Below are 10,181 nucleotides of genomic sequence, written 5' to 3' on the forward strand. Positions count from 1 at the left end.
TATACGAATTATGGGATAGAATGAAGACGACGTAGTACCACACGAGTGCATGATCGCTGCCTCCATAGATGGCGGTCGTTTCCCTGGTATGGCTTTAGAGCACAGTAGGGTAGAAGTTGATCTCATTTCGTGCTATATGCGCCTAGTCTGTTGTATGAGTGGCTTACTAAATGCTTGTATAAGCTTATATGATTTCCAGGCAGAGTGCGCCGTATTAGCAAAGTCGACCATTGATAACGTATCGCACCATTGTATTGTGTTAAGGTATACATTCTCCCCTGAAATATCTTCTTCCACGTCGTCTTGATCTATCTACCTTTCCAATGTGCCGGTAAAAGTCTAATTGAGCAAGTCGACACGCGGTGTCTGGACATCCATGAAACTTTAGTTCGGCGAACAACACCTAATGGTACTAATTTCATCTTCGTCGCAGTGTCAGCTAAGCACCGTAGGTAATCTGTCCGCAAGCCTGGCGAGAGTCGCCTGGAACATATATGGTGGCCGCTATGAGCTGGTCGACATAGCTTGAGCTAATCATCGCCAATGGCCCCGGGAAACAACATGCAATCCGAGGAACCTCTTAATGGCGCCAATGGTAATTCGGCGACCCACGGATCCAGCTCGACGTCGCCCACCAAGACTCGCTCGCACGAGCAGGATAGCAATGGCCACGCCAATGGAAGCCCAGCTGGCCGCACTGCCACAAAATCTAATGACGACGACCAGCCGAAGCCCAAAGAAAGCTTACTGCAAAAGACCCGGCGAATATGGCTCGCCAAGACCGGGATCGATGCACGAACGTACATGCAACTCTTCAAAGGCGCCCTCGCCCCAACGATAGCCATAGCGGCATACCAAGCCACCGCCTTCGCAGACACCTACACGACGATCGGGTATCTTGTCGGCATTATGACGATCCTCTCACTGCCCATCCAGCCCCGAGCCAAGTTCACGCAGACGATGCTCATCAACATCCTCGTAACATGCATAGGCTGCTGCGTCGCTCTCCTGGCCATGTTCTGCACAGTTCATGCCCGGATCGACACCGAAGGCCATCAAGGACCCGGCAAAGGAGGACCGGGGACCAGTGGTCTGGCTGCCGGGGGAGCGGCGACGAGCACGTATAATTCTTCCGCCTCCGCCGTGGCGGGCATTTGGCTGTTTGTTGAGATCTACGCCATTAGTGCTTTTCGGGCGAATCGGCCTCAATTCACTATTCCGAGTATCTTGTTTGCGATCTTCGCTAATGTCAGTATGATCTATGCGCCGCAGTTCAGTACTATGACGCAAGCCTCAGCCTTTGCTCAAAAGTTGCTTGAGGCTTTCTTTACGGGCTTCGCTATCTCCACGGGCGTCTCGCTGTTTGTCTTCCCGTTGACGAGCAGACAGGTGGTGTTCAAGGAGATGACGGGGTATTTTGGCTTGCTGCGAAAGGCTATGAAGGCGAATCTGGACTACATGCACACTCTCGAGGAGACAGACATGTTCGCTCCTCATCGGATCAATACTGCTGGGGATGAAGTCGCTGGTAGTAAAGAAGCAGATGCCTTCAAGGCTACAATGGTAGCACTCAACGGTCTGCACTCGAAGCTTGCCGCTGATTTGGTGTTCGCGAAGCGGGAAATAGCACTGGGTAAGGTTGGTCCGGACGATCTGCAGCAGCTGTTCAAACATCTACGCGAGACCATGATTCCGGTGCTTGGGTTGAGCTCTCTATCCGACATCTTCCAGCGAATTGCGGAGGGCCGTGGCTGGGATAGGGACCAGAATTTCGCTCACGCAACGGCCGAACAGGCTCCCAACGAGTCTGAGAAGCTGCGCATCGAGTCCATTACCGAATGGCATCATCTGATGAAGCAGCTACGTGAGCCATTCGGTAAAGCTACGACGCTTATCGATGAGGGGCTCGAACATGCTTTGATCACATTACAACTTGCACCAAGACATACAATGCGCACTACAGATGACGCGGCCGAAGCCAATGGTGATGCGCCACAGCCTGGCGAGGCAGGTTTCGCAGACTACTACAAACGTCGTTCTACTTCTGCTGTCGACACGAGGAAAGAGATGCTTCGATCGTGGTGTGCGGTTCATGGCATAGAACTCGCGCCGGATTTCTTCGACGATCCATATCGAAAGGATTACGTTGCGCCAGATTGGATGAACACAGATCACCGGTCCCCCGAACGACAGCGGCTTCGTCGACAGCTATTTCTGTGTTTACATATGGGGTTTCTTCTGAAAACTGTGAATCAACGAGTCGGCGATCTGATCAATTATGCCGAAAAACTACAGGCGTCTGGCAAACTGAGCAAAACTCGCTTAATCGTGCCTGGGATCAAACGACTGCGCAAATGGTTCATGTCATTCTTCTCACACGACATGGAAGCGCACGATGATCAGAAGATCGACTCCGGTGATAATGGCGTGACGGTCTATCTGGGCCAGGCATACAAAACTAAGAAAGATCCGGAGCACCTGCCTCCTACGAATCCATGGGAGAAATCGAGTAACAGTATACGGAAGATTGGTCATTTCTTCGCCTCGCCCGCTTCCTCCTTTGGTCTGAGGTGTGCGTGTGCGACTATGTCTATAGCGGTCGTGGCCTATCTACACGACACGCAGACATTCTTCACTCGTGAGCGTCTGTTCTGGTCGCAGATCATGATCTCCATCAGTATGACTCCCACGGCCGGACAGAGCGTGCGAGGGTTTCTATTTCGTGTGTTCGGTACTACGGTCGCTATGATCCTCGCATGGATTGCATATTATATTGTCGATGGCAAGACGGCGGGGATCTTGGTATTCTTCTTCCTGTTCTTGCATTTTGGGCTTTACATTGTGCTGAAGTATCCGGGCTACATTCCAGTGGGTATGATATCCCAGGTGACAATGACGTTGATCTTGGGATATGAGTTGCAGGTGAGAAAGGTTGGAGTCGCAGTGGCGACGTCAAACGGACAGGCTTACCATCCGATCTACATTCTTGGGCCTATACGTTTGGCGACCGTCGCAGGTGGACTGTTCTTGGCCTGGATATGGACAGTGTTCCCTTTCCCCATCACGGAACATTCTCAGCTCCGACAGACATTGGGCAAGACTTTATATCTCCTAGCAAACTACTACTCCGTCATGCACGAAACAGTGCGCGCTCGTGTACGTGGCTGCGAAGCCGACTTTACGTCCAAGGACGGTCCAGGTTACAAGCTGGACAAGGCCCGATACAAGGTCTTCTCGAAATGCACAGCACTGCTCGGAGGCCTCCAGGCGCAGTCTGCGTTTGTCAAGTTCGACTTACCCATCGGTGGCAAGTTCCCGCATGCACGCTACCAGAGCATCATCGCTCAGATGCGCTCGACGCTCAATTTCATGGCCCTCGTCAGTCTAGCATCTTCCACCTTCGCCGAGCTGTCTGAAGCAGATGCGAGTGACAAAGAGCACAGTTCGGAATGGCTGCGCAACTTCCGCCGTCTTCTAGGCGAATCGGGTGTGACGTCTGAAGCAATCACCACCCTGCTCTCCCTCCTCTCCGCCTCAGTGACCAGCGGCACACCACTCCCGCCTTACCTCCGCGTGCCAGAACCGTATAGATTATCTCAGAAGCTCGACGAGTTGGATCAGGATCTGCTAAGTGTGAGACATATCGCCGAACCGGGCTATGCGAGTTTTGCCGTTATGCAGATAGGGACGCGATGTATCATTAACGATCTGGCGAAGATTCTGGAGAATGTGAAGGAGCTGGTGGGCGAGTTGGACTTTTCATATCATGTTGTTAGTACGAATGATTCGACCAGGCAGGCGTCGGAGGAGACGCTGGTTTATCCGAGGACTGGGGGAGCGAGTGGCGTGAAGATGGACTAGATTCCAGAGGTCCCTTCATCATGTTATTGCGTGTCCTCGAGCACAACTTCAGAACTCGTGTATCATGGCCGTGGCATACCAGATCGGCAAACCCATTCATGGAGTGCCGGGATCGGCGTGTTTTGGTGTCGAATGTGGATCGAAGTCTCCGCACTTTTCCCCTCACACAAGCTTCGTCTGTGCCTGGCTAAACCATGCACCTAAACCATGACGTCGGATGGACGATCAAATACAAAATGTTGCTGACGGACGTTGTGAGTAAGTGTGTAAACTTATTTCACTCCTCACAGTCTTGTCACTCGCGAACATGGTCAACATAACCAGCGTCGACCTGCTACATCTGGCTAGCAGCATCCCATATGCATATCAGCTCCAAAGCATTGCCAATGCTTCCATCGATCACATCTCCTTCATATCGTACAACGAGACCTTCATCACCGACATCCTCGGCACAAATGTCTCGCAGCAATTGGTAGCGCAAACAGACTGGGTCGCTTTCCACGAAGCCGGCGTCTATAACATCAAGACCGGCAAGCTCTACGCCACCAGCAACTGGGCCGGTAACATCTCGAACCCCGTCAACGTCACAGCTATCGACATCAACAACAACAACTCCATCTCTTCGATCCGTTATGATGGTCTGGCCGAGGCGAACGGAGGCGCGGCTTTCTACCCTGTAGGTAGCTCGGCGAATAGCAGCGAAGGCCAGCAGATCGTCTTCTGCGACGAAGGCGACTTTACGAATCCGGCGGGACTTGTCCTTGTTGATCCCGCGACGAATAAGACGAGTACGCTCGTTAATAACTTCCTGGGTCGGAATTTCACCTCGATCAATGATGTGGAGCAGCATTATGGTACCGGGGATCTGTGGTTTACTGATGTTCCTTATGGTTACTGGCAGTGAGTTTCAATGGTCTAGTTTTGCTATCTGAAGGGGAATATTTACTGACCAGCGCAGGTACTTTCGTCCGACCCCCGTAATCCGCTACCAAGCCTACCGTTTCGAGCCCAAGACGGGCGTCATCCAGGCCGTGGCAGACGGCTTCAATGCACCCAATGGTATCGAGTTCTCGCCTGACTTCAAGCACGTGTATATCACCGATACCGGCTCTCACACTTTCCCGAATAAGGACAATCTGACTGATCCGGCCACGATTTATCGGTTCGATGTCACGCCGGATGGGAAGAGGTTGGAGAACCGCCAGGTGTTCGCTTATAGCGATGTTGGATTTCCGGATGGGATTCATACTGATACTCAGGGAAATGTCTATTCGGGGTGCGGGGATGGTATTCATGTGTAAGTCTCGCTCTACCTGATGTTGGCAGCTTTTTGTCTGATTGCTGACTTTGATCTTTGTGCAGGTGGAATCCGGAGGGGGTGTTGCTTGGTAAGCTCGCGGTGGCTAATGGTGGTGTCAATAACTTTGCCTTTGTGCCGGATGGGATGTACATTTTCAATGCGCAGAACCTGTTCAAGGTTACGCTGAAGGCTGAGGGGAGGACGGTCAAGCGGGATTTTGGTCTGTATGAGAAGGGTGGATATGGTGGTCGGTGGTAGTGGCGCGTGTACATATGTTGGCCTACACTGTCGCAAGCACCTTAGGACATTCTCGTCCCAGTCGCGCTGGTGCTGCTGAGATTTTAGCTGTTCCTTATCTTCCTGTCGGTATTCTAGACACGGCTGTGGCGTGATAGCTACGGGGAGGCTCGCGTGTAAAAGGACTTCCCACGTGGCCAGCGTTGATAAGCTGCGGCTTTCTGCGATCGTGCGAAGTCTGCTGCCATGGCGCGACGACTATTCGAGGGCTTTGCATGAATCGTGTCACAGATATCATGTGATATATACGATAGACGATGCGAAGCCGAAAATGTGTCTCGTGATAGTCTCATTCCCCGTCGTCCAGGACGAACACCAACAACAGTATTGAGACACCACGCAACATCAATGAGGAGCCAACGGCAACAGCCTCGTCGCCCAAAACTGGGTCGTTGGTTTCGGCTTCGGGAGATGTATCTCAGCGTATAAGCCACACCGATCTCCGATGGTCGGGTTCAGCCAATCAATCTGCGGCGGACTGCGACAGCCGAACGCAAGTCCAGTGAAACGACAACTCTAAACTCTACGGCACTGGCCAGGGGTGTGGATTGTGTGCTTTCCCCGTCACTAAAATTATGATGGTCTGTATCTGAGCCATGGAGGCCATGGCGATACTCTGATTGTTTATATACTCTGCGGTGACTATCATAGCGACACCAGACCTTCACGGCGACAAGGTTGAAGAGACAGGGCACAGCAGCACCGCCACGCGAACATTCTCCCCAGCCGCTTCGCTGCAGGAACTGTGCGACCAAGGGACTTCCTGGACGATAATTGCTGGACTCCACTCTACCTCTCCCACTATATACGAGACGACTGCTGGCCGAAGGGCAAAGATTGCTGGACAGCACGAGCTGCCAGAGCAGGTACAAGAGGTAGCAGTGTGGCCACTATACTGAGGCCAGACACGCTGCCGGTTGCATAATGTCGCGTCCAGGAGGGCCCGTTAGAGCCGGTGTGTAGATCTGGTGATACGGCAGACTTGAGTGTGCGGCTAACATGTCGTCCAAGACACACTCGACCTGCAGGATCACGACAACCCCTCAGCCGCCGAGCACCAAAGACATCCGGGACAGAATGGTGTTGCGCCACACCAAGCATCGCAGCTCAACCACGTGAGCGAAGAGCGGCATTCCGAGGAGCAGTCACTACACGATGCGTGGAACCTAGCAGGCAAACTCACAGAGGAACCGGGCGCGATCGCCGAAGCGCAAGCGAATCACGAAAATGGTAACGCGACAAACGGCACACAGCAAGATGGCGAGGAAGGAGGTGAAGGCGGCGAGTCAGAGACGGAGGGCGACGATGACATGATGGACAGGATATCGAGCTCCCCGAGCATTGACGATGGTGGGTACTACCCTTTACTTTCTCCACCACGTATCCGCACCGGCCAGGTTGGGAAGGCGCGACTGAGGATCTGGCCCGCCAGAGCTTCAAGTCTGTCACCTTCGCCATGTGTCACACCTACGCGCGAGAGCTTCAACAGCTCTACGTCCAGCACATGCTCGACCCTCACATCGAGTCCATTTGTGCAGACACCACAGCATTTGCCCCTTCATATAACGAATGCATCATCCCCGCTGTCGAGACCGCCGGATTAGGAGTCCAGCTCACCTCTTGACACGCGGGGGTACGAGCAGTCATACGACTGGAAATCTGTGGACAGCACAACTTGTCATATGTCAGAGCATCATCAATCGGGTAGGTATAGCGGAACACTGGACCCTGGCCACGACAGTACATGGATGACGGACTCGAACAACGCGGTAGCGAGTATATCAAACAACCAGGTGGACGATAATACGCATTCTGATGTGTCTGTCCTTGTTCGTGAGGACTTAAGACCCATCGAAAGCCCCTTCCGCACACATACCTTTCAGAACCTCATGACACCACAGCCAGGATCTTTGCAACAATCACCAAGCTGGGCTAGCACTGGCAGCTATACCAGTATGGATCTTCGCGACATTCTGCTCCCGGTCGATGACCCATTACTGGACAGCCCACCATCCCCACCACTTTCGGCCACCTCCAGTAGCTCGTGGGAGAGCGCAGATACCGACTCAGGTTCGTTCTAGGATGCCATGATGATCACCATGATGATGCAAATGACATTTCTTATCCCCCTTCAAACGTGCTCGCTATATATTTGCAATGCTTGAACAGTACTAATTGCCAGCAGAAGACATCGACTTCGAGTTCGTCTATGCTCTACATACCTTCGTTGCCACCGTGGAAGGACAAGCAAATGCAACTAAAGGCGATACCATGGTCCTGCTAGACGATAGCAACAGCTACTGGTGGCTCGTGCGAGTTGTGAAGGATAGCAGCATCGGTATGGCATTCCTCCACCCGTGTAGCACAATCTTGCGATTGCTGATGTGGTACAGGTTATCTACCCGCTGAACACATCGAGACACCAACGGAGCGGCTGGCTCGGTTGAACAAGCACCGAAACATTGATGTAAGTTTGCTAAATACGTGTGTCGGATCTTTGCTCACAAGTGTCAGTTGTCTGCGACCATGCTCAGCGACAATTCTGAAAAGACTCGCAACCCACTCAAGAAGGCGATGCGAAGACGAAACGCAAAGACGGTGCAATTTGCGGCGCCTACATACGTCGAAGCTTCCGACTACGACTACTCCACTGAAGACGAGGAGCAAGAAACCGTCGATCCCAATCACGGCGCCGCTGCTGCACAGGTTCAAGAACCTCAGGCGGCGGCGGTAGAAGACATTAGCACATCAGAAGACAAGCCCGAGGACGGAGACGAGCGTGCAATGACACCCACACAGCGTGCGTCCTTCGAGAGGGAGCAGATTGCAACGCACACGCCCGCTATCGACGAGCCACAACTAAGCCCGAGGCTGGTGGATAAAACCGAGGCTGCTCCCCTCAAGTCAAAGAAAGGGGGCCGTAACAGGGATTCCTTCCTCAAGGACGAGACCGAGACACGGAAGATCACACTCACTCCGGGACTGCTACGAGAGGACAACGCATCGACCAAGTCCGTGTCGTCAGAAAGTATACGCAATACTAGCACCGAGAATCTTACCAAGCAAATCTCGCCACCTGAGCTGGCGGCGAAGAAAGACGGGAAGGACAAGAAGAAGGAGAAGCAGAAGGGCGGCATGCTAAGCGGCCTGTTCAAGAGCAAGAAGAAGGATAAGAAGACTTTGTACGATGCTGGCACCGAGAGCGATATGGAGAAGCCTTCGCTAGAGATGAAGCGCGGCGAGTCGCCACGAGCTAGTCCTCAAGCCAGCAGTCGGAACTCACCTGTGGAGAGGAGCGCCAGCACAAATACGGCGCCGTTGACCAATGTCACTCCTGCGCAAGCCGCTCAGCTTAAGCAGGCACAACAACAGCAGCAGGCTCAACAACAACAACAACAACACCAAGCTCAACCGCATTCACAGTCACAACCGCAAGCACAGCTACAGCCACAACAACAACAGCAGCAGCCGTCGCAACAAGTACAGCCGAGAGGCATTCTCCAGAAGCAATCCTCGAGCCAGAACATAAATCCTGCGAGGGATGCTGCCAAACCATCACAGCCACGTGGCGCTATGATGGCGGAGCTTGCAGGCAGCGAAGCGGCTTTCGAGATGTCGACCGGTCAGGAAGCACAAATCACAGAAGCTTCGCAGCCTGTGGAGACTATGGCACAGCAACAGCAGAAAGATTCAGAAGGCACAATGAATTCAATCAAGAACATGCTCACGCCAGCCGACAAAGATCTCAAGCCGAAGAAAGCGAAGCGATCCAAACAGCGTGTCGAACTAGACGACTTCGACTCGGCCGACGAGGACGAAGCGACAGAACCGAACCCTTTCCTCGAACAAGAAGAAAGACAACGACGCGCATCAGGCGAGGACGAGCCAGAACGCAAAGAGCGCCTATCAGAAAATCCCGTGCATATCACCAACAGCAGCGGTGGCGGCTTCGGCGCTTTCATGCAAGGCTCCGAAATCGTCCACATACCCACACCAGGCGAAGGACCCGAATCCGACGAAGCCAGCCCAAGGAGTCTGATCAGCTCACCGAGTATCATCGAGCATCCGGACAATAACCAGCTGCGTGGTCCAGCACACCAGGAACAACAACCGCACGAGGTCCTGACCCTCGAAGACGACGAACCCACGCCCACAGCCCCTCGCTCCTTATCACCACTCCACGGCGTCTTAGCCTCTCACCCCACCGCACCTTCAGCAGCAATACCAACAACCCTCCCCCAACCCCACCTCCGCAACCCCTCCCTAAACGACGACCACTCCTCCATCTCCTCCATCACCCTCCCCTCCACCCCCGGCCTAAAAGAACAATCCTGGTCCGACAGCAATCTCCGCTCCTGGCTCGACGACGGCAGTGAGGTGAGAGATATGCTGGCGCTGATAAACGATAAATCGGATGTTGTGCCCGTGGGTCCCGAACATCCGATCATGAAGGGGTTGTTTGTTCAGGAGCGGAGGGGGGTGCAGAGGATGATGGGGAATTTGGATGGGTTGTTGGGGAGTTATTTGGAGAGGAAGGGGATTTCGGCGGTTTGAAGGATCATGTGTTCGCGGGGGATGGAGAGGGGGGGGGGGGGGGGGGGGGTTTAAGTGCAATTTTGGTTGGTGTAAATTTGTTTTTTTTTTTTTTTGGGTTTTTGGTTTATTTTTTGGGAATTCGAAAAATGGTATAAAAAGGAAAAACAATGGCGAAACCCCCATTAAA

General features: G+C 53.1%; 4 protein-coding genes across 4 annotated transcripts; all 4 read left to right on the plus strand.

The window, feature by feature from the left end:
* Window positions 1-543: 543 nt before the first annotated feature.
* LTS14_000683 (uncharacterized protein) lies at window positions 544-3,861 on the plus strand (the record flags this gene model as incomplete). The annotated part of the gene is made up of 2 exons (XM_064833395.1): window positions 544-2,572; window positions 2,597-3,861. 2 exons carry the CDS (start codon window positions 544-546, stop codon window positions 3,859-3,861), a joined length of 3,294 nt encoding a protein of 1,097 aa, XP_064699664.1.
* A 307-nt stretch (window positions 3,862-4,168) lies between these two features.
* LTS14_000684 (uncharacterized protein) lies at window positions 4,169-5,419 on the plus strand (the record flags this gene model as incomplete). Its single annotated transcript, XM_064833396.1, has 3 exons — window positions 4,169-4,761; window positions 4,820-5,158; window positions 5,224-5,419. The coding sequence occupies 3 exons, from the start codon at window positions 4,169-4,171 to the stop codon at window positions 5,417-5,419; spliced, it is 1,128 nt and encodes a 375-aa protein (XP_064699665.1).
* A 963-nt stretch (window positions 5,420-6,382) lies between these two features.
* Window positions 6,383-7,062, plus strand: BUD14_1 (protein phosphatase regulator; the record flags this gene model as incomplete). The annotated part of the gene is made up of 2 exons (XM_064833397.1): window positions 6,383-6,413; window positions 6,470-7,062. 2 exons carry the CDS (start codon window positions 6,383-6,385, stop codon window positions 7,060-7,062), a joined length of 624 nt encoding a protein of 207 aa, XP_064699666.1.
* Window positions 7,063-7,413: 351 nt separating this feature from the next.
* Window positions 7,414-10,012, plus strand: BUD14_2 (protein phosphatase regulator; the record flags this gene model as incomplete). The annotated part of the gene is made up of 4 exons (XM_064833398.1): window positions 7,414-7,528; window positions 7,644-7,796; window positions 7,852-7,925; window positions 7,973-10,012. 4 exons carry the CDS (start codon window positions 7,414-7,416, stop codon window positions 10,010-10,012), a joined length of 2,382 nt encoding a protein of 793 aa, XP_064699667.1.
* Between the last annotated feature and the right edge of the window lie 169 nt (window positions 10,013-10,181).

This window comes from Recurvomyces mirabilis (genome assembly GCF_035927965.1).
Source record: "Recurvomyces mirabilis strain CCFEE 5264 chromosome Unknown scaffold_1, whole genome shotgun sequence".
NCBI lineage: Eukaryota > Fungi > Ascomycota > Dothideomycetes > Mycosphaerellales > Teratosphaeriaceae > Recurvomyces > Recurvomyces mirabilis.